This window comes from Eleutherodactylus coqui, chromosome 1, assembly GCF_035609145.1.
Source record: "Eleutherodactylus coqui strain aEleCoq1 chromosome 1, aEleCoq1.hap1, whole genome shotgun sequence".
In the NCBI taxonomy this organism is placed as follows: Eukaryota; Metazoa; Chordata; class Amphibia; order Anura; family Eleutherodactylidae; genus Eleutherodactylus; species Eleutherodactylus coqui.
The window spans coordinates 353250197-353274942 of record NC_089837.1 but is presented as its reverse complement, the minus strand read 5'-3'; the positions used below and the strand labels follow the sequence as shown (position 1 = coordinate 353274942).

Below are 24746 nucleotides of genomic sequence, written 5' to 3'. Positions count from 1 at the left end.
CCAAGCGAGACGCAGTACAACAGGGTACTAGAGCCTCCATGCCCGCCCGTATCACATCTTACATCCAAGCTAGAGGCGGCCCAACATGGTATTAGAGCCTCCCTTCAAGGGGGCAGTTTTGGACAATAAATTATCCTTTTGCTCTGATACTGTAATCACTTACTTATATCAATGTTACAATCACACAGAAAGTTTCCTCTGATTCCAACAACTCCTTCTAGGTGCTTGATTTTTTTTTTCATTTTTGATAACTAGTGTAATCATATTCATTGCTGTTTTGTTACAAGAAATTGTGTCTTTCATTATAGATTTTCTGGTAAAAGGTTTGACAGGTCAATGGGGAGCAGCACGTAGCATGTGGTGCATATTGGCTCTCCAGTTAACACTTACATGCACTAACTTACCTATTTATTGCATTTGTTCATTTGTTTTAATTTTCCTATGTAATTTATGATCATTTCTGTATTGATTGCAGCCCTGTGCTTACATAGTAACATAGTAACATAGTATGTAAGGCTGAATGAAGACAATGTCCATCTAGTCCAGCCTGTCTATCCTCCTGTGTTGATCCAGTCTCCTGAGGTTCTGGGCTTAGGGAATAAGGAACCAGTGCTTTATAGCGAAGAGCTCCAACCTGTGATTTACTGCTAAAAACTGCATTGGCAAAATGACTGCCTTGTCTGATGCAATAGCTCCTGCTGTTCTATGCAAATGTTGCCTTTTTCTTCTTGAGAGTGTCCCTGTAGGACCGTCTGCTGCTATTAAATGGGTTGTCCAGAATAAGAAAAAAAGGTCTGCTATTTTCCAAATACAGCACCACACTTCGCTTTGTATAGTATTTCTGTTCAACCTTCATAACCTTCATTGGGGATAAACTGCAGAACCGTACACATCTCTTGGACATAGATAACATGTGCATGTTATCACTACCACCAATCAGACACTCATCCCCTTAACCTGTAGACAGAGGATTAAGCCCCATTTACACGCAAAGATAATCACTCAAAATTAATACAAAAGATAGGGAGAATGACAGTTTGAGTGATCATTTTGCATAAGCTGCTAATGGGCACTAATGCCCATTAGTAGCTTATTAGCTTCATTTGCATGTAAATGAGTCTCCCTTCACTGTCTGCAGAGAACAGCAGGTGGTCTGTTATCTGCATACAGCCCCTTTGTTCTACCTTGGGATTGCTGCTGAAAACAATGTTATCAGCGCTCCCATGGAGAATCATAGGTGCGGTCCCTGCTAATCAACATAAAATCATCATTCGGTCGAAAAGCTAATGATGGTAGCATTTACATGCAACAATTATCGCTCAAAGAACATCGTTTGAGCGAATTTTGAGAGGTAATCGTCCCGTGTAAATGGGGCTTAAGGTTTAAAAATTGGGACAACTCTTTTAAATGAAATAAATGTGGAGGCCTACAGTTACCACTAGGAGGATTACACTGCACATACATTTGTATGTCAATAAAAGTTGTATAGATACGTATGTGGTCAGTTTGTGTACTGATTCCCCGCAATAAAGAAAAATGTGGAACATTTGAACAGTCACACATATAGTTGTTTATATATGCATTCTAGTCATATGTTGTTCGTTCTTTTTTTTTTTTTTTTTTTTTAAATCAGGTAAAGCATTAGGAAAACCAACTCCAGTACCTGTTCCCTATGATCAGATGGTTAGAGACCCCACTGCTGTCATGCTTTGTGGCCTCCCTAATGATGTAGCAATTAAAAATCCATCAAAATATGACATTCACACTATGCAGCAGATTTTGGATAACAAGTCCAGCATATCTTTTACTATAAATAGGTAAGCACTTCTTGTCTTACTGCTACTAATGAGCAAAAAAAGGTTGGCAAATTACAATACTCACTATACACTAATAATACACTAAAATATCTGTAAAGGAATCTGGTCAAAATGGCGTGGATATTGCCGTTACTGTATCTTCTGTATAACTCCCCAGTGATTTGGCATTGCAACGATTTTTCTGTAAAATAAATGGTATTTCCCAGGACTTAATTTTGGGTAAAAAACAAGCCCGTATTAAACTTGAAGCACTACAATTAGCAAAGGTGGATGGCACATCTGCTGTCCCAAACCCTAGTTGATATTCTCTGGTATCCCAGATGTTATGTTTTAAGGGATGGGATTCTGAAGAAATGAGTGCTATTGCCTCTAGCTTTTTAACACATTTCTTGGGTATTGATCGCTTATTTGAAGCCTCAAAGGCCAATATATGTAAATGTAATCCAGTCCCGTTCCCTACGGTATTTCCTAGGCAGAAAATGCCAAGTGCTTTTAAGATGCTTTCCTAAAATGCTATGTGAACAGAGCCTAACAAAGGCTAAATGTATTCAACTTTGATCCTGACCATGTCTAATCACTGTGATTATAGGGAACAGCCTAAGCCTGTGCAGTGCTAACAAATATATTTGATATTTATTGAAATTTTTTTATTTTTTTTCCCTCAGGCCCTTTTTTGATATGAAAGACTCAAGAAGTAAGTGCTTGACTGGAAACTGACGGGAACTTCTTTCTTTCTTTAATCCCCATATTCCTTGTGCTGTGATTTCCATGACCGTAATTTTTTGTGACCTCAGTTTATATTAATATCAATAAGCCATCAGAATTTGAGTAATTTGCTTGTAATCTGTTGTAGATGAAGGAGATACTACAGAAACAGAAAGCTTTTCATCCAAGAGGTACTTCTAACTTCATTAAAGATTATTGTGTATCTTGTAATACTGAAACAAAATACTTTTCATTGCTTATTTAGCTTTTTGGTTTTGACCCCTTCTCATAATCAATTCTCTCTACATCACCCCCAATGGACCCCTGCGACCATAGTATACAGAACTGCTTGATCAAGAGATCGCATGGTAAAGCCCCCTAGTGGAGCTAAAAAAATGTTTCATAAAATGTTTATAAGTATTAAACTATAGACAGAAAGGGGCAAATTATTAAAGGGGTTGTCTGCTTTCTACTGCTTTTTAAAGATTTTAATTTATTTAGCTATAGAATAGGAAATCATACAATTTTTTATATATTGGTATATAAAATTCTGCTCATATCCCTTTTCTTGTATCAATACAGTGGTCCCTATCTGCTCATGGACTGGGCTGTCCATAGAAATGGCTGTCAGTCATCTGACCCACTAAACATGTCATGTGACCTCTGGTGTTCAACCCACTGATCAGGTATCTAATAGGTTAAGTGCTCAAAAAAAAAAACTACACAACTGTCTCCAGGTGATGTTGTCATGTTACTGTTAATGAAGTCAGCTGAAATAAACACCACAAAGCGAAAAGAAGGAGAAGAATATAAGAGCTGCCTCTCCAAAGATACTGATAGACATGATATGCTCACATACTACTATTCATCTATCAGATACTTGATCAGTGAGAGTTGAACAGCAGAGGTCACATGATATGTCTGCTGAGTCACATGACTAATGGCCATTATTATGGACAGTCTAGCCCATGGACTATACCATTCTACTGTGCAGATAGGGATTACTGCACTGGTATACGAAAGTGATATGAACAGAATTTTAACTACATATAGATTAGAAAATTGTATGATTTCCTGTTCTATAACTAAATAAATTAAAAATTGTAAATAGCAGTAAAAAGCGGGCAACCCCTATAAAAAGTACACGTTATTTGCAATGCCCATAATGACCCTAACAAAGTTATTATGGTCCTTAGCCTACACAGCGAACGGCAAGAAAAAAAAAACTGTCAGAGTTGTTTTTTAATTATCGTGGCTTAAAAATTGAAACTAAAATGAATGCTTGACAACATGAACTCAACCCACAAAAATAGCCGACACAACTCTGTCGATAGAAAAATAAATAAGTTATGGCTCTCAGAATCTAAAAAAACAAGAAGGAAAAGTAAAGTGTTTTTAATGTACAGAACTAGTAAAGCATTATTCCAAACTATATAGATTTGGAATTGTACACATTTGCAGAATAAAGTTATGTGCTTTATACCTGGCATTGAACACCGTAAAAGTAAAGCGCCAGAAACATAATTGTTGGGGGTTTTTTTGTTTTTTTTTCTTAGTCCACTCTCATAAAAATGTAATAAAACATTTTTCAATGTATGTGCCCCAAAATCGTGCTATAAAGGGAACTCGTCAGGCCCTATGAGCACCATAAACTAAGATTATGGGTTCATGGACAGGGGTCACTGAAGATGAAGGTGTGCTTTTCCTTTTCATTCACTGGCCACCCAGTTCCTTCACTAGCCATCTTGAAAGCTGGGCCTTGGGCCATGCATCAGACTTATATCTGCATCCAGAGCTTGCGCACACACGTTATTGGTGTTTTCACATCACACTTTCTCGTTGAAAAGTCAATTATATTTTGATTTTGGACCTCATTATAGTCAATAGGGGCTGTTCAGTGTCGTCCGGTCCAGCATTTGCCGGACCCAGAACTCCAAGCTTTCTGTTGTTCTGCTCCAAGGATGGAACCAAACAATGGTAACAAATAATGGTAGTATAAACCTAGCCTAAGAAAAGGTATGTGAGCAGAATTTTAAATACATGTATATTAGAAAATTGTATGATTTCCTGTTCTATAACTAAATAAAAATGGTAGAAGGTGGACACCACTTTAAGCTTTTAGAGTGGCTGAGTTGAATCCCATTGAGGTGCTGTGGCAAGACCTAAAACGGGCAGTTTATGCTCAAAACCCCTCTTAATATAGCTAAATAAAACAATTCTGCAAAGGTAGAATGGCCAGATGGATATAGACTTCACATGGATATAGATTTTGACTAAAAAAATTATTTATTTATTATTCTTCAATAAATGAAATCATTAAAAGCTGCATTTTATGTTTATTTCCCTTATCCCTATTTATTTTTAACACTTTTTAATTATGGGACTACACTTAGACTGGGTTCACATGGGGCGGATTTGCTGCGGTTTACCGTTGCATATTCGCATGACGGCAAAACTTTTGCGTTTGCAGTGCAAATGTGGTTGGGCATAAAGCTGTTCTCACAGGACGGAATTTTCTGCACTGACGCAGCTGCGGCACAGTTTTTGAAGACACAGCATGTTAATTCTTTAGACTTTTACGCAGCGCTTTTTTGTCCATAGACCTCCATGGATGCAGCAGAATCCGCACTAAAATACGCTTGAAAAGTAAAAAGTGCTGCGGGAAAAAAAGCAACCAAAATCCGCAAGACAGAAATATCCTTTAAAGTGCTTTTGCTGCAGTAGCAGTTCTGTGGCAAAACCTCAACTGAAAAACCGCTGCAAAATGGCGGCCCCGTGTAAACCCATCCATATAACTGTATAGTAATGGTATATTTCTATATGCCATTATTGCTATGTCTGTATACAGTATAATAATATGCACAGGCAATTTCTAAAGCATACTTAAAGTTAGGCCGCCTGCACATAAGCGGAATTTCCGCTGCTGGAAGCCTGCATAGGATTGCGTTAACTGCGATTTGGCTGCGCGAAATATCGCGCGGCAAACAAATCGCGGCATGCTCTTTTTCTGCGAGCCCCGCACAGAAATGTCACTCACCCGCTGCCGGCTCCGGTCTGCGCATGCGCCGGCTGCCCGGCAGGCCGGCATATCAAACAGCCGGCGGGCGCGGGTGAGTACGCGCTGGTCCCTGCAGGCGTTCGGGTCGGGTCCTGCGGCGAGAATACTCGCCGCCGGATCTGACCCGCCCGTCTGCAGGCCGCCATACTCTCCCATCCAGTCTTCAGATCATGTGAGGAAACCCATCTCTGTGCAGGACGGAAAGGTTGGTGAGGCAACTATATCATGTCCTACAAGTTTTTTGTTTTTTTTTAAAACAAATATTTTATTAATTTTCACAGTGGAAATAAAGTACATTATAAACAAGCATAGAGAATGTGCAACAACTTTTATGCACAGGTCCTAATAAATAGAACAGTACATGTGCACAAATATAAAGGATGCCATATGTTCCCTCGACATCCTGACCGCCAGGATAGAGTTGCCAAGTAAGTTTCATAAACTGGAAACTCGCTAGATATCGTGTGTTTGTTTCTCCATGTCTCATCTGAAGCTCAGACTGGAGAGTGAAATTGGAGTCTGAGTAAAGTCAACATTGGTCAGAACGTTGAAGTTTAATGAACATGGTGGACTATTTTCTTTACTCTCTGCTCATATATTAATGGCTCAAACTGGATTAGATGAATATTCATCACTTTCCTACAGTTATCCATGTTTAAAAGATACCAAAACGAACATTATTTTACGCCTCTGCTAACTTACATGGAATATACTTATTATGTAAAAGTTTCATGATTGCTAATTATCTTTAAAACACATTAAGACATTGATGAAGAATCTTTTCTGAAACTTTTTTTTTTTTGTTTTGTCACATTAAAGCTACTATCCAGTCCAAGTGAAAGCAGAACCAGGTGATGATTCTGGTATGTTACCTTCATATAACCTTTCCTCTTACATCATCAAATGATTAGATGTCATTGATTTGCTTAGATCACATCTTTGTAGAAGGTCTGAACCGTTGCTGACGTATGCAGGTTGTGCAGGAGCTTCCAGTCACAGATGGACATAACTGATCCTCTTTAACATTGGAACAATATTTTAACAGATGAACATTTTATGACTCCTTTCTCCCATCATTTTTTTCTGTACAGTTCTGTATTGATAGCTATAAATACAGTTATGTACAAATGTAGCAATCATGAATATGACTTACAGATTATGATAACTGGATTTACTATATTATAGTACATCGTAGTTAAATGATCATTGACTCTTCAAACAACGTGATATCCAATGTGATAAATAGCAAAAGCGCAATTTACTTTGTTTACCTAAAATTAGTTTTTTTGTGCTGAAAAAACACTATAAAGTGCTAGCCACTTGGGGGCTCCCTTCCTTTAAATTTGCTGTCCACTGCCTGTTATCAGGTGATGCCCATCTCTAGTAACAGACTAGAAATGAAGGAGTGTGATTAGTAATGCTGCCCATAAAAGTTTACTGAGAGGAGGGCAGGGGTGAAGGGGAGCGGGGTGGGGTGGAGAGAGACTCATAGAGACATGCCTGGAACTAATAGTAAGTGATTGTTTACTGTCTTGTAGCTACTGACATCACATCTCTACTTTCCTACATAATTATGTTGTGTCTGCATGTGTGTGTTACAGTATGTTAGGGAGCAGAATCTCCAGTTCCCTGTTCACAGTGTTTTAAAAGCTCTTCCCTCCAGTTTTAGAAAACTGAAAATCAGAGATACACCCTGAAGAAGGAAAAATGGTGATACATGTAAAATACAAGTCCTATAATGGGCAGAAACAGTATTATTCCTCATGTGCAAGCATGACTGTTTGTTTATTCCAAAAAGTCATCTGAAAAGTTAATTAAATTTTAACTTGTCAAAACACATTAAAGTACCAGAATTTAAAGTTATCCTACATCCTCAGGATAGGAGATAAGTTTCAGATCAGTGGGGTCCACCGCTAGGACCTCCACCAGTCCCAAGAACAGGTGTCCATAGTGTCCAATAAATCAATCAAGCAGTGGTTACACATGAGCGCCCCTGGAGATATCCAAGTTTAAGTGATTAGCTAGCTCTGGTAGCCCATTGAAATGAATGGAGCAGCGGTGCCAGGGACCAGGTCCCCACCAATCTGAAAGTTATTCACTATCCAAAGCATGGGGATAACTTTTAATTTTGGTACAGACTCTGTAAATGTTGGAGTTAAGGTTTGCTATATCTGTATTACTTTAAGTGTGCTTTCAAACCTATTACTGTGGTCAGATGTTTGATGTAAGTGCATAGAAAACTATGAAGCACACTATAAAAAGTGAGTTTTTTGGGGGCTTTTTTTGTTGCGTTTTTACACTTTTGTTCTTTTTTTCCAAAATGCAGCCTTCTGTAGGTGTGGCCTTTTTTCAGGCTTTTTTATAGGATAAAAATGGAGTGTGAAAAAATGTCAAAAATATGTTTACAACCAAAATGTCATCTAAATAACATGAAAATTACTGTGTTTTTCCAAGGCCAAACAGCCACAAAAAAGGTATCTGAAGGAAACCTATTTTGAAAAGAACAAACAATTGGGTAGCAGGTTTTTTTTTAGCAAAAACAAGAAAATTGTATTATAAAGCAATGAGAAATATAAAAGAAGGATTCATTTATACTTTTTCATGATGGATCCACGTCTTGCTTGTCTCAGAAAGACTGCATCAAAAACTATAGTGCTGTTCACTAAAACTGCTGTGTGTGTGAAACAACCCTAAGAGAAAAATCATGTATGTTTGTAATAGGAGAAAGTTCATTTGAGTCAACAACGGTGACAATAAAACAAGAGGCTGATGACCAGGATTACTATCAATTCAGATTCCAAGGTAATCATGTTTAAGTTTCTCCATATATTTTTTCATGTACAGAAGTATCAAAGTTTAACTTGACAAATAGCGAGTTAAAGGGCACCTAGCACCAGGTTCATTCTGCCTGAAGCACGGACAGCATGAACCTGGAAAAGGTATGCGCAATGCCCTTGTGTATGTGTCACGGTCCTTTTACATGGAACGATTGTTATCGTTCACTCGCTGGCCATACTTGCGCTGAACAATTATTGTGTGGATTTGCACAATCCAACAACTTTTTGAATATTGAACCATAATTTGCTAACCTATCATTCGTCGTTCATTTCATGCAGACATAAAAATCATTGTTCAGTCGTTCACAAGTTGTTCCGTGTAAATGCAATCGTACAGATGTTCCCATTTACTAGCACAGTTCCCTCAAAGACCAAGCCAATGCCAAAAAAATGTAAACCATTATCTGCGTGTGTAAACTTACTAAATTTTAAAGCAAACATCTGTGTCATGTTTTGTTCGTTTCGATCCATGTTAAAGGACTCTCGGCTGAAACGCAGTAGCGTTTCAGAATAAACAGACTTAGAATGGCCGAATGGCCGCTCCGGTAATTTTTATTTTTTTAATATTCATTCACTATGTAGCTATCCTGGTTATATATAATATATATCTCACTTAGTCTTATCTTGTTAGTTAGTTCTTTCTTTATGAATCTCCTAGCCTTTTTTTCCTCAGATTGTCATGTGATCTCTGTTCTGACCAGATCAGATCTACTTGGGGATGGTATTCATTTTCTAGTCAAATTGCTTATCTAATCACTCCTATATGCTGTTAAACCCCTCAGATGCTGCAGTTTATGCGGATCAAGTCATCAATGTGGTTTTGCAGAATTTTTTTTTAAAAACCTACATATATCTATGCATCATTTGTATAGTAAGATCCGAGGGTAGTCAGGAGATATGGAAACAGCCAAGCAGGCTGTGATGTTTCCATAATCCCAATAGAGGTACAGTCTCCCCTAATCTTCACAATAGAATAGTATAGTGCATTGACCAGTCAGTTCATAGTAATGTTGTACCGTCATTCATGTGACCCACCAAACATGTCAGCTGACCCTGATCAGGTATTTAATAGGTGAATAGTAATTTATTCAGAAGAACGTATACATTATTACTACCTGCTGCATCATAATGCCTGTAGGTGTCTGTGGAGAAGCAGCTTTTATATTCTTCTCCCTGTCTCTTCTGTGTGGTGTATCTTTTGCAGTTAACTTTATTAACAGCATAAGAGTATTCCCTGGAGACACTTATGTGCATTTTTTTTTTAACAGTTAAAGGGTTTTTCTGACTTACTAAAATTTTATATAAAGAGGCTCCTCTTCTGTAAAAATAGCGAACGAATTTATACTCCCCTCTCCATGCTCCCTCCTGTGTCCAGCGCTGCAGTTCCTGTCTCCTCCCTGATATAATCTCTACAGGCTGCAGCAGCCTGTGTACGGGTCGTCACAGGCTGCTGCAACCAATTGGACAACTTGGCAACTAAGTAAGTATTAAGCTCTATCATCGTTATGACATTCAGTACACAGGCTGCTGCAGACTGTAAACAACACAGGAAACACAGAACTGCTGTCAGGGGACACAGCGGGGAGGCGGGAGAGGTGGCTATATATAAGTTACTTTACACTGCTAACAATTCCTGTCGTAACCTAATCCCAGATCAGAGAAGAAAATAAAAATAGCAAATTGTGAACAACCATGCACTCATATAATGTTAAGTATTCTATGTTTTCTTTAAGGACATGCTTATGGGGAAGAGTCTAATGCAGGAGCAGAAGTGGATCACGGTGGAGGTTAGAGAATTGACATAAAAGACATAAAATATCAAACTATAAATTCAGATACATGATACGGTTGGTCACTGGCTGGGTTCACATACTGAGGATTTGATGCAGATTTTCTTTATGTAATTTTCTAACTCCCTTTTGCAGCATTTTATGTGTTGTGGACTTCCTATGGAATGCCACCTGGATATTTCCCTCATTACAATGAAATTGGTAAAACAAACTATCAGGATAATTCCTAACAAATCCAGCATGCATACCCATTTAATAAAACATGCAGATTTTACTGGTTTCTTCTATGGATTTTGCCCCTGTGTGTTCGCTCAGTTCATATTGGTATTATGGCTACTGTTCTTTCACGATGCAGGGCTGATATGACAAATCTGTTATAAGCTGTAAGGGTATTTTATTATAACTCCATTGCCGTATAATATGTCTGTTAGTTATCCATTTTTTTCTTTTGCCCTGATAGAATAGCACAGAATACTACATTATTGCTGTCATTAAAAAGCAGTTTCAACCTGATGGAAAAGAACTAGCACAAGTCTGAACACAGCCTAAGAATTAGCGGTTTACTACATGAAGACATATTTTCCTCTTAACCTTTTCCAACCTAAGTCCCCTGCCACCCGCACACTCCCCAGATCTTATTTATTTTGAATGGGAAAGTACTTTGTGAATTCCTTGGAATTACTCAACAGAAGCACATAAAAATGACCCGTAATGATGATTTTATTGCAATTTTTTGAAAATAAAATGTGAGTTAATATGTATATTATGTATGTACATATATATTTATTATATATGTCTATTACAGTATGCAGGAGAGCGCTCTGACACCATACCTCTCTCCTGCATACTGGAATATACATATGCAGAAGAGAACTGGATTGCAAATTTGTAATCTGTTTAACTGTCAAATCATTACCTTTGTTCCTTCTCTTCTTTAACATCCTGGAGCGTCGGGGTATGGATGAAGAGAGATCACGGTGCGACCTCTCTTCATACAGAGTGGGTGTCAGCTGTTTATCACAGCGCACCCGCGGGCAATAGCGGTAATCGGCTGTGTTGCCAATCGCGGCTATTAACCTTGTAAATGCCCCGAACGATGTTCAAGGGGTCCCGTACGGCCCCTCCCGCATCAGATCTCAGGGAGCCATACAGGTGTCATGGCAGCTATGGTCCTTCTGAAGGGTCCCAGGGCTGCCTTAGCAGGCTGCCTATCAAGCCATTCCAGTGGGGTGGCCTGATAGACTGCCTGTCGAATCGCAGTAGACTATAGCATTATGTCATAGGGAGCGATCAAATCATCGCATGTTGTGGTCCCCCAGGGGTGCTAAAAAAAAAGTCAAAATAAGATCAATAAAGCTTTACTAATTGTAAAAAAAAAAAAAAGTAATAAAACTTTACATCACCCCCTAGAAAAAATGCAATAAAAACCAATCAAAAAGTCGTATGTTTTCCGAATTGGTACTAATGTAAACTACAGGACATCCAGCAGAAAATGAGCCCTCGCACAACTTTGTCGACGGCAAAATACAAAAGCTATTGCGTGCAGAAGATGGCGGCATAAAATAATTTAAAAAAATGAAATGCCTTGAAAAAAAATAAAAGTAATACAGCAAAAAAAAACTATAGAAGTTTGGTGTCGTAGTAATCATACTAACTGATAGAATAAAGTTATTATGTCATTTTTGTGGCAGTTTCTGTGCTGTATAAACAAGACGCACTGAAAGATGGCAGAATGTTGCTTTTTTTTTTTTCATTTTACTCCACTTAGAATTTTTAAAAGTTTTTCAGTACATTATATTGTACATTAAACAGCACCATTAAAAAATACAACTAGTCCCGCAAAAGACAAGCCCTCACATACAGCGACCTCGATGGATAAATAAAGTTACGATTTTTTAAAGGGGCGGGGGACGAAAATGGGGGGAAAAAAGGGACTGCGTCATTAAGGGGTTAAATTATACTAAAGTATTGCAGTTTACAAAGTATATTATAACCTACACTGTAGTTCATTCATTTCAATATACCACGAATAAGCCAAATAAACCTACTTTGTACTTGAGCCTTGATTTCCTTACATTTTTTTAATCACAGTATCCACCCTTAGGGCTCAGTCACACGGGCGTTTATTGCCGCGATTTGCGCATGCGCATGCGTCCGGCGATTTTTTTAAAACCATTGCTTTGCAATGGTATCGGACACATGAGCGCTTTTTATGCGCTCGTCCGATAAATTATAGAACAGAAATCGCAGATCGCACCTATCTGCGATCTGCGATTCCTGTTCTCTTCTGTATATGCGCTCAATGGGGCCGGCGGCAGCAGCGCCGACCCCATTGAGAACATATAGAAGACAAATCATTCTTCTCTGCCACAGCTGTAACAGCTGTGGCAGAGAAGAATGATGTTTGCCCATTGAATTCAATGGAGCCGGCAATACAGCCGACTCCATTGAAAGCAATGGGCTGCCGGCGTGCGCGGGATGAATTGTCGGGAAGGGGTTAAATATATAACCCCTTCCCTGCAATGCATCCAGAAAAGTGAAAAAATAAAAAAAAAGGATGTACTCACCTGCTCCCGACAGCCTGAGATCCCCGCGGCCGTCCTGCAGTGGGTGTGAAGGGGGTGGGACTCAGGCTTGCCCCTGATTGGCTCAGGCTGAGCCAATCAGAGGCTGATCTCAGTCACACCCATTCATGAATTCATGAATTTTTTTTTTATTTTTTTTTTTTTGTTTTTTTTTCGGCCGATTTTTTTTTGTTTTTTTTTCGGCCGATTTTTCGGCGCCGGTCACACGATTTGCGCATGCGCATCCGTCATGCGATGCGCAAATCGCGTGAAAAACGCCCGTGTGACTAAGGCCTTAGCAGTGATCACAGGACTTATTTATTTGCCTACATAGAGCCATATCCATCATAAACTATATTTTGCTGATTTCTGAAAAGTCAGCAATGTAGGTGGTGTATTGAAATTAATGAGCTGTAGTGTATATATGGTTGCCTTGTATTCATCTGCAAATGTTTTTCATTTGGTTTAAGCTCTCTGCACATATGTGCTATGAACCTTAGGTCCTGTTCACACCACATTTAGGCCTCCATCCCCGCGTTCATAACAGGTTTCCATCTGGATTTTCTAAAACAACATCCAGGCGGAATACTACATGGAACTATAGATTCCATTGCTCAAAAAGGGAACAATAAGGTCTCAGTTTGAACAGGTTTCCGTTCATTTGTGCTCGAGAGAATATCATGTTCTTCTATGCAGGTCTCCCTGACACAAATGCCAAACACCAATGTAACCCACATCAAATGGAAACTTTATTGATTTCCGTTTTAGTAAATAAATGGTTCCATGCAGGCTTCTGTCTGGATGATTTTTTTCGGCTATACAGCTGGAAACTTGTGACGGAACCTAGGGACAAGAGTTGAAACGTGGTATGAACTTAAATGGCTGTTTTATTCTGTTGTGTATATGGTTTAGATTTACGGTTCATTTTTATGTTTAATTTATTTTTTTCAGAGAAGGAGTATGAGCCAGCACATAAGAAGCCGAAGTGCACAGAAATTCAGCCAAGAATTGAGCAATCTGTGCAATGCAAAAGGAAAACAAGAGAATTCAATTTTGGTAAGGTGTGTCCATTATATATAAAGTTCTTATTGTGGAAAATCAGTAGGATTAGAAAAAATATATAAAAATTTACTGAACAGCAATAGAACTAATTACAGTCTGATTATAAGTGTGCAACACTGTAGGAAAATTAGGTTCCATCAGCAGCTTATATTACAGTCTGTGTTCTCATAAGCTGTTCTAAATGCTATTCCCATGTCAGTTAACCCCTTCAGTGGCACATCCGGAATTTTTGCAGGACGAGCTCCACTGCCCATAGTGATATAGCCCTGAAAAGTGATCAAAATTTTACATGTTCCTAAAAAACAGATAAATGAAGACTAGAGTTCATCCTTCAAAAAAACAAGGCCTTCTAGAGCTCTGGCAGTGGAAAAATAAAATGAATACGGCTCTTGGAATGTGGCGACACAAAAGCAAACCTTTAAGAAAAAAAATGTTTTAAATGTACAAAAATAGCAAAACCTAAAAACTGTATAAACTTGGTATCGCCGGAATCGTGTGACTCAGAGAATAATGATATCACATTATTTATTCTGCACGCTGAACGCCATAAAAATGAAATCAAAAAAACTAATGGCAGAATTTTTTTCCCCCCAATCTCCCTACAATTTTTTTTACCAAAGTTATGCAATACATTATATATACCCAAAAATGATGCCATTAAAAATTACAACTTGTCCTGCAAAAAACAAGCCCTCATATGGCCGTGTAAATGTAAAAATGAAAAAGTCATGGCTCTTGGAACGAGACTGCAAAATTAGTTGAAATTAAATGATTGGCCCATTTAAAAACCTGCCCTGGTACGTTTGACAGGGTGGTAAGAAACCCGCCGCTGAATGGGTTAAACCATCTGCAATGAGAACTTCATTCATAGAATACAGACAGATTATGTAATCCAACCATCCCCTATGCTTTGAATGAAGCAGTGGGGGGTTCTGATGGCTTTTCATTGAATAGTAATAGCAGCCATTCTGTTAATAGTATTCTATTACCTCCTTTATGCATTTTGGTTTACATGTACGCTGCCAGCAGAAGGTATTTCTTGCATCTTGACATACATTAGGTCCTGGTGACACTGTCATCAGTGGGAGGCCAGCCATGATTGACTGATGCACATTGATTGAGATCAGGGAAATCGCTGTTCCTGACCTTTTAACCCATTAGATAATGTAGCAGCTAAACTGTCTCTAAGGCCTCGTTCACACAAGTGCTGTTTAAGCGCAGTATAGGCGCGTGAAAAGATCCTAGCTATACTGCGCTAAAGATTGTGTGAACGGGTTAATTCCAGCTATTCGAATTAGCCTGTTCACACAATCCGAAGTGCGTGTTATCCAGCTCCCATAGGAGTCTATGGAAAGCATGCACCAAAGATAGATCAGGTCCTATCTTTTCGCGCACCACGGACATAGATTTGGCCTTGCAGTGGAATGTCCTATCATTGTTTGGTGATCTAATTTAATGCGCCTAAAATTCTCTCATGTGAACGCTCCTATAGGAAATCATTGCTTCTTACAGAAGCGCTTTTTTCACGCGCCTCTAATGCGCAAAAACAGCGCTTGTCTGAAAGATGTCTAAACCAGGGCAGTAAGCTCTTTCTGAGTTTTAGGTCACATGCAGATGGGCGGGCCGGATTCCGCATGCGAGAGCCTGCAGCGGAATCCGATCCTGTGCCCAGCCGGCATCCGTGCGTACCAGGATTTTCCTCTTCATTTCTGTACGGCGGATGGTCTGCACATCTTGACGCAGATTTTTATTTTAACTCCTGCTCTTCCTGCGGAATCTGCTGCCCGTCTGCAGTTGAAATTGCGGACGGGCTGCAGGTCAGACGGCTTCCATTGACTTCAGTGGAAGCCATCCGTGAGGAATCTACAGAAAAATGGATCATGCCACGATTTTTTTTTTCTTTTTGAAATCCGTGAGCAGAAACCGCAATTGTTTTTTTCTCGTGTGCACGAAGTGTCACTTTTGCATTGCATACTATGGGCGGTATTCACTGCAGAATCCGTAGGCGGTCACCCGCTCCGGATTCCGCAATTCCAATCCGCCCGTGTGCATGTGGCCCTAAAGAGAACCTATCACCTGTGAATAGCACCATAAACTAAGTTTTATGTTGCTGTCCAGGGAGCTGACTGGGAGCTGCTTCATGTAATTTTATACTCACCCGCTCTCCAGATCCTGGTGAAGTTCGCAGGGTGCACAAAAATTTAAATCTTTTCAGATTTCCATGTGCATGCTCTCCCATAGACTTACATAAGAGTGTGCATGCACCGCAATCTCAAAGGAGTCCGATCTTTTTGTGTGGTGCACAGACTTCACCGGGTGACAGCATCGAATAATGAGAGCAGGTGAGTTTAAGGATACATTTATGGTGCTATTTGCAGGTGACAGGTCCCCTTTAAATAGACATTGTCATTTAAACTTTGCATAAATCAATAATACAAGCTAATCTAGGAAACTATGTCATATATATTGTGCTAGAGAAAAATGCTTTTCTGCACTTGTAAGTCCCTTCTTCTCTGATCATACGGTTTACTTCTAAAGTTTGTATTATTAGAGCTGTTGCCTATAGAGATCTCTAGAGAGGTGAAGGGAGGGGATAAAGTAGCTGTAGTGTGAGAGAGAGCGACACACACACACACACACACACACACACACAAACGCTGCTGCTGCTGCTGGAGGATTTGGTAAGTGTTTTATCTCACCCAAGTGTTGTCATGGAGGATTTATGTCCTCCAGGCTGCTGTTGTTTTGTGTCCTTACAAAGAGATGGGGAACACGATCTCCTCTTCTGTGTGTGTATAAAGACCTCATAGCAGCTAGTCTACACCTACCAGCTCAGAAGAAATTCACAATTACAAATAGAGTCTGCAGAAGGAAAAACTGCCTAAAATGCCTACAGAGCTATATGATTGCTTGTTCATTGCAGAGCGAGCTGTAGTTCTTATTGGTACCATTTTAGGGTATATACAATGTATTATATAACTGTTATTATTTTTGACGAGAAAAAGGGTGAAATAACACATCAATTAATTCTAAAATAAAGTAGCAGGGCAGCATAAGTAGGTGCAAAATGTAAAAAAACTTATCTTCTCCTATAGCAAAAAATGGCAGCTACATTTTGACCTATTGGTCTTTCTCAAGACCAATGGGTCGAAACGTAGCTGCCATTTTTTGCTATGGGAGAATAAAATTTTTAAAACTTTTTGCACCTACTTATGCTGCCGTGCTACTTTATTTTGGTTTGACTTTGTGGACTTTGTTCATGGTCCGCCACGGCTATTGCATTTCTGTGGTCCTGCCCTAATTGGGAACTTATGTGTGCTGCTGGGGACGATTTCTCTTCATTATAACACATCAATTCTGTCGGTCGCCACATGTACACAGGACGACTATGACCCGAATTCGCTGTTTCTAGTAATTATTGTGCTCTTTTGGCTAATAGGAGAGGAAACTTCTCGCCATACTATTCTCCTGTTTATGGGGGAGCATAGCCGAATGACAGATTAGTTTTAAAAAAGTACCTTTGATGCTTTAAATGGATTTTCAAACCATAAACATAAAAAAAGTCTGATTAGTTGTCTGCCTTCTGGGAACTCCACTGGTCATCAGAATTAGGGTGGCTGATCTTCATTACTAGTGCATATATGCCAATTCATATGCAGTCACTCTATTAAAGTGAATGGCAAGTATGGAAACACGTGAACTCGTCTGTTTCTGTTTATCCCATTCAGAATTGACGGACAGTAAAGACCCTTTCACATGGAACGATTATCGTTCAAATTATCGCTGGATTGAGGGATAATGGAAATAATGTAAATGACAACAAACAATAATTCTCTCACTTATCATTTGTCTTTGAGTTCGTGCAGGCATAAAAATCAAGCGAAGATCAGCCTATGTAAACAGGCAGTCTTTCATCTATAAAGGACTGCCTGTTTATTGTGAATGGAGGTGGGTGGAAGCGAACCCTTGCCTGCTCTGCCTCCATTCACAGCGGTTATCACTGGGACTACGGTCAGACACTTAAGCACCCAGCAGCTGTTTTGTGTAAGAGGACCCTAACTATGCATGGCCACTTCTTTCTGTAAAACATTGTCTGCTCTCTGCAAACCGCATTCTATTTACAGCAGTTTAATTACCATTATGTTAATCTGTTTTTAGAGAAGTGGAACGCAAGGATTACTGAACTAAGAAAACAAGTGGAAGAATTATTCGAAAAAAAGTATGGTATGCTAAATATTGTATGTTACTATATTTTGCCCTCTTCTAGACCCATGACCTCACACGTGTGACAATGTTATCTTGGACAGTACCTCCAGAATTCCCACTCTGAGTGGAAGTTAAAAGTAATTGATTCCAAGCGCTTTGATACTTGAGAATTAAAATGTAGCCTGACTTTAAGCGATCCTCTGATGCACAGTTAAGTCTTCACTATACATAAACCCCAAGTCTCCTCTTCCAGTATGCAAAATGGTGGCAGAAAATACTCTAAGCTGAGTGTGTTTTGGTGGTCTCAGACATTGGTACTTCTCTTGGATGCACTAGCACTGATAATATCAGCACTGTGTCCATCCTCTATCTACCCCTGCAGGTCCTTTGGCCTCCCCATTGAAAACGCATGCATACTTGGCCGCACATTCATGTACATGGGGGGAGTTGGGAGAAACAGCTGTTAGCTGAATGAACAAGTATATGGGAACCTTCAGAATGCAGATCTATCAATCACGCTGCCTTAAACCACAATACTATCAGATTATGCAGCTTCATAGATTTGCCGTTTGGATTTTGCACATTTAATCAGTAGCACTTCACAGTACAAGTGGATGGGGTTTTCATGACCCCATCCGCAAGTAACGAAAAAAAAAAACGCATAAAAATTAGAACACTTTTCCACCACTATTGCGCCTCCAATACTGTTGAGTGTCCCGGCGCAATGACCAGTATACTGATGTTAACTCTGAAGATAATAGAGATCTATGATCCTCTGAGTTTGGATCAGTAGCCCAGCGGTCATTCCGAGACACTCATATGTATTATGGGCGCATAAATGCACACCCTTAATACACTCGTATGAAACTTGTCTAACTTGATAAGTAGAGGACACGTCAAAACAAAGCTCTTACATGCTTTGTTGTTATCAATAAATGACAATTCAAAAATGTAAACATTCCAGTCTTTCATTTTACTTGATTGTATCCCTAACAACTCATCTCCCCTCTGTTTACTGGCATTATTGCTTTGTTTTTACATGATTCATAAAGATCCATTATAATCAGTTCTGTAATAAATCTAATTGGCTAATAACTGGTTTGTTAAAGCAACCCTTTGATCCTGGATAAACACACCGCTTATCTGACTTCCTGATTGTGGCTGTTCTCAGTAAGAGAAACCAAGTAATCTTGTAGATATGATACCTTTTAATGGCTAACAAAAATACATGATGTTATAGCGAGCTTTTGAACCTATACAGGGTCCTTACCTAGGTGGAATAGGATAGATCCAAATAAATAATATATATTATATTTCTGCGGATCTATCCTATTTTGCCTGAAGAAGAACCCTAAATAGGTCTGAAAGCTAATTACTACATCATGTATTTTTGTTAACCATTAAAAGGTATCATATCTACAAGAGTACTTGTTACCTCTGGCTGAGAACAATCACATTTTGCTCTACTGGCTAAGATGGCACCAAACTTTTTTCTGACTACTTGATGCATGCTATGATTAGAGTGCACTGGTAGTCGAGGGGCTCTTCCACACTTGCGTTTTTGTTGCGCATTTTTTTTCACGCGTTAAGGCCTCATGTCCACGGGGAAAATAAGAATTAAAATCCGCAGCGGATTTTAACTCTTCTCCCGCGCGCGGATCCGCACCCCATAGGGATGCATTGACCACCCGCGGGTAGATAAATACCCGCGGATCGTCAATAAAAGTGATTTAAAAAAAAATGGAGCATGAAAAAATCTGGACCATGCTCCATTTTCGTGCGGGTCTCCCGCGGGGACGGCTCCCGCGGGCTTCTATTGAAGCCTATGGAAGCCGTCCAGATCCGCGGGAGACCTAAAATAGGAATTTAAAAGAATTTACTCACCCGCAGCGGGCCGGGAAGGTCTTCTCTTCCTCACGGCCGCATCTCCCTTGCTTCGGCTCGGCGGATGTGCCCGGCGCATGCGCGCGGCACGTCGACGACGTGCCGGCGACGTGCCGCCGGCGTGAGGAATTCATCCACCGGCTGAAAAAGAAGATCCGGCCGTGAGGAAGAGCAGAGCTTCCCCGCCCGCTACGGATAGGTAAATTCTTATAAATTCTTATTTTCAGCGCTCATGTCCGCGGGGCAGGAGGGACCCGCTACGGATTCTACATGTAGAATCCGTAGCGGGCCCGATTTTCCCCGTGGACATGAGGCCTAAGGGCTCATGTCCACGGGCAAAAGAAGAATTAAAATCCGCAGCAGATTTTAACTCTTCTCCTGCCCGCGGATCTGCACCCCATAGGGATGCATTGACCACCCGCGGGGTAGATAAATACCCGCGGATGGTCAATAAAAGTGATTTTTTTAAAAATGGAGCATGAAAAAATCTGGACCATGCTCCATTTTCGTGCGGGTCTCCCGCGGGGACGGCTCCCGCGGGCTTCTATTGAAGCCTATGGAAGCCGTCCGGATCCGCGGGAGACTTAAAATAGGAATTTAAAAGAATTTACTCATCCGGAGCGGGCGGGGAAGGTCTTCTCTTCCTCACGGCCGGATCTTTCTTGCTTCGGCTCGGCGGATGTGCCCGGCGCATGCGTGCGGCACGTCGGCGACGTGCCGGCGACGTGACGAGTTCATCCGCCGGCCGAAAAAGAAGATCCGGCCGTGAGGAAGAGAAGACTTTCCCCGCCCGCTCCGGATGAGTAAATTCTTTTAAATTCCTATTTTCAGCGCTCATGTCCGCGGGGCAGGAGGGACCCGCTGCAGATTCTACATGGAGAATCCGTAGCGGGCCTGATTTTCCCCGTGGACATGAGGCCTAAGGCCGCCTGCACACGAGCGTCCCGGATTCCGCTAGCGGATTTTCACGCGCGTATGGTACCTAAATGTGCTTGCGGATAGGTGCGGATGCGTGAAAAATCACGTGCGGATATACGCGGATGTGTTGCGGAAAAAAACGCGCAGAAAAACCAGCAGACACCCCTTATTGTAAACCCAACCCCTAGAGAACTGCCCATTCCTTGGAAAACAGCTTAAAAACCAACACCCAGACTCCGTTTTGTCCCTCTTGCTTGTGCGAGCACCGTTAAATTATTCTGGCAACATGCTTTCACCTGGTGAGCAGATGTCTTTGTGGGCATGGTTGATCCATGTAACTTTTTTCAGGCGCTTCTCCAGCGTGACTTTAATTCAGGCACTGCAAAAAAATTCACAAGAGGAATTCATTACTACAGATTTTGCATTCTTACATCCTGCATTGGCAAGAAATACTACCTATCTCCCTCTACAAATTTGCCTGTGAAGCTCTGCTGTGTGTTGGGACGCCTCCTACCATGCCTACTTCCTGTAGTCATAGCAACCAGTGACTCCATCTGCAGCTGCACTGCGGATGTACTGCGTGAAAAAACGCACCCATTCACTTGTAGGCCGCCTGCACACGGGCAGAAATCCCGCCGCGGGATTTCCCGCGGGATTTCCGCCACTGAAAGTTTGCATAGGAGTGCATTACAATACGCACTCCTATGCAGACGGCCGCGGTTTGGCCGCGCGGGGCACGCACTCACCCAGCCGCCGGCTCCGGTCTGCGCATGCGCCGGCTGCGCGGCAGCCGGCACATGAAATAGCCGGGGCCACCAGGCGCGGGTGAGTACGCGCTCGTCCCTGCAGGCTCTCGGGTCGGGTCCTGCGGCGAGAATTCTCGCTGCCGGATCCGACCCGCTCGTCTGCAGGCGGCCGTATTGGAGGCTTCACGCGCAGAATCCGACCCAAATTAGAACAGGTCGCAGATTTTTTTCATGCGCGTGAAAAAACGCGATACAAATCCGTCCGTCTGGAGACAACTGCGGATCCTCATAGGAGTATATTGGCTGCGGTCTGGGGCAGATAATGTGCCTAAAATAACGCGCTGGAAATTCCGTTCGTGTGCAGGCACCCTATCGCTGCATTTTTTTAATGCGAATGTCAATGGGACTTTCTAATGTTAAAAACAGATCGCACAAAAATCACAAGTTTGTGCTTTGCGTTTTTTGTGTGATGCGTTGTTAACATTAGAAAGTGCCATTGACATTCGCTTTAAAAAAACGCAGCGATATTGCGTGAAAAAAAAGTGCAAGAAAAACCCAAGCGTGGAAGAGCCCCTAGGCCTCATGTCCACAGGCCCGCATGGCTTCCCCGTACAGAATTCTGCAGCGGATTCCACGCGGCTCACAGACATGAGGGCAGAAAATACAGTATACTCACCTGTCTGGACTCTGCGGAACTCTCCTCCGTGCGGGCCGGATCTTCTTTCTTCTGCCCAGCAGATGCGCTCGCGACGACGGCTGCGTGCTGGGCGCATGCGCCGTGCCTTTTTAAAAAAAAACCTCCTGCTTCCCCGCGGTCTTGCAGCACAGACTCAGTGTCGCGGGGCGGATGGCTTCCATTGACTTCAATAGAAGCCATGGAAGCCATCTGTGCCGGAAGACCGCACAAAATGGAACATGCTGCGGGTGTTTTCCTGTGTGTGCGATCTGCACACCAGGGAAAAATTACATCCAGAGGTATTTTATTACCTACGGGTACCCAATGATTCCCTATGAGCGTGGATTGCATGCGCGGGAGACCTGCGTGTTTTTTGTAATTCTATTTATGTCGCGAACATGAGACCTTAGGGTCCATTTAGACAAGCCGATTTGTCATTTGAACAAGTGAACCATATCAGAGTTCGCTTGTTCACTCGGGCAGCCTGTTTATACAGGCAGATACATTGTTGGCTCATTCAAACAAGAAATCGTTCAGTTGTTCATATTCGCTGTATAAGTGAATGGGAACAACTGAATGAGCGCTATATACACTGAACGATAAATGAACGAACCAACGATGACTTTTATGCCTACATGAAATGAACGAAAAAAGGGAAAAGTGAGCAATTGTCCTTCGGTTGTTGGTGTGCGTTTAGACTAAGCGATTATCATTCACTTTGGCTCCTTTGATCTTTTTGAACGATAATCGTTCAGTCTAAGAGGGCCTTAAGACACAAGGTGCTGTTCTGACTGGTCAGTGCTACTCACAAGGACAGCACTGGCCAATCATAGCAGTGTGTAGTGGCTTAGACTAATGATGCATACTAGAGGGGTTGTTAAGTTTCCTTTTTTTTTTTTTTTTACTGGAAACTAGAGATGAGCGAACGTACTCGTCCGAGCTTGATACTCGGGCGAATATTAGCGTGTTCGGGATGCTCGGTACTCGTAACGAGTACCACGCGATGTTCTGGTTACTTTCAGTTTCCTCTCTGAGACGTTAGCGCGCTTTTCTGGCCAATTGAAAGACAGGGAAGGCATTACAACTTCCCCCTGTGACGTTCAAGCCCTATACCACCCCCCTGCTGTGAGTGGCTGGGGAGATCTGATGTCACCCGAGTATAAAAATCGGCCCCTCCCGCGGCTCGGCTCAGATGCCTTGTGAGTTAGCTGAGGGAAAGTGGTATCGTGCTGGAGCTGCTGTAGGGAAAGCGTTAGGAGTTAGTGTAGGCTTCAAGAACCCCAACGGTCCTTCTCAGGGCCACATCTAATAGTGTGCAGTACTGTGTTAGCACTGTATTTTATTTTTTTTTTTCAAAATTGGATCTGCAGAGCATTGCGCCCTGCAATAGGGACAGAAGTGGTGGTTAGGCAGGGAGAGTGTTAGCAGTGAGTGTAGGCTTCAAGAACCCCAACGGTCCTTTCTAGGGCCACATCTATCCGTGTGCAGTACTGTCCAGGCTGCTGTTAGCAGTGTTGCATTTTTTTTTTTTTTTCCTCAAAACCGGCTGTGCAGACCATTGCACCCGGCATTAATACTACAGGGATAGAATTGTGTAGGCAGGGCCAGAAGACATACATTATTCATTGAATAGACGCAGTGTGGCTTTTCCTTTGAAAAACAAGGGAAAAAATTCTATTTCGCCTGCCTCTGACAGTCCTCAGGGCTCTGGGTATGTGTGTGCTGCGTGCAGAACGTTAAAAAAAATCAGACGCAGCCAGCTACGTTTTACTGCAGGCTTGCGCCAATTTTTTTCCTGCATGGGAAATCCCTGATCTGCTGTAGCGAATAACTTTGCATCACTGCAGTTCTCTGACACATTTGCAGGGCCACAACACAGTTATTAAACTTAGTAGTATTCATTGAATACACACAGTGTGGCTTGTCCTTTGAAAAACAAGGGAAAAAATTCTATTTTGGCTGCAGGCTTGCGCCAATTTTTTTCCTGCATGGGAAATCCCTGATCTGCTGTAGCGAATAACTTTGCATCACTGCAGTTCTCTGACACATTTGCAGGGCCACAACACAGTTATTAAACTTAGTAGTATTCATTGAATACACACAGTGTGGCTTGTCCTTTGAAAAACAAGGGAAAAAATTCTATTTTGGCTGCAGGCTTGCGCCAATTTCTTTCCTGGCTTGGAAATCACTGGTAATACAGCATGCTGAGGGGTAGGGGTAGGCCTAGAGGACGCGGATGCGGCCGAGGACGCGTAGGCCCAAGTGAGGGTGTGGGCACAGGCCGAGCTCCTGATCCAGGTGTGTCGCAGCCGACTGCTGCGCGATTAGGAGAGAGGCACGTTTCTGGCGTCCCCACATTCATCGCCCAATTAATGGGTCCACGCGGGAGACCTTTATTAGAAAATGAGCAATGTGAGCAGGTCCTGTCGTGGATGGCAGAAAGTGCTTAGAGCAAGCTATCATCCACCCAGAGTTCTGCGCCG

General features: G+C 41.6%; 1 protein-coding gene across 5 annotated transcripts in view; it reads left to right on the top strand.

Annotated features, from left to right (window-relative positions):
• Positions 1-24746, top strand: part of GTF2I (general transcription factor IIi) — a 90168-nt gene that overhangs the window by 12491 nt on the left and 52931 nt on the right. For 4 of the 5 annotated variants that reach the window (XM_066577086.1, XM_066577077.1, XM_066577069.1 and 1 more), the window contains exons 5-12: positions 1634-1817; positions 2483-2511; positions 2671-2713; positions 6400-6443; positions 8302-8382; positions 10151-10204; positions 13723-13827; positions 17992-18057. In XM_066577086.1, the coding sequence (XP_066433183.1) occupies positions 1634-1817; positions 2483-2511; positions 2671-2713; positions 6400-6443; positions 8302-8382; positions 10151-10204; positions 13723-13827; positions 17992-18057 (606 nt within the window). Of the gene's footprint in view, positions 1-1633; positions 1818-2482; positions 2512-2670; positions 2714-4409; positions 6009-6399; positions 6444-8301; positions 8383-10150; positions 10205-13722; positions 13828-17991; positions 18058-24746 lie in introns of those variants that run through there. The other variant, XM_066577094.1, reaches the window with a different exon arrangement.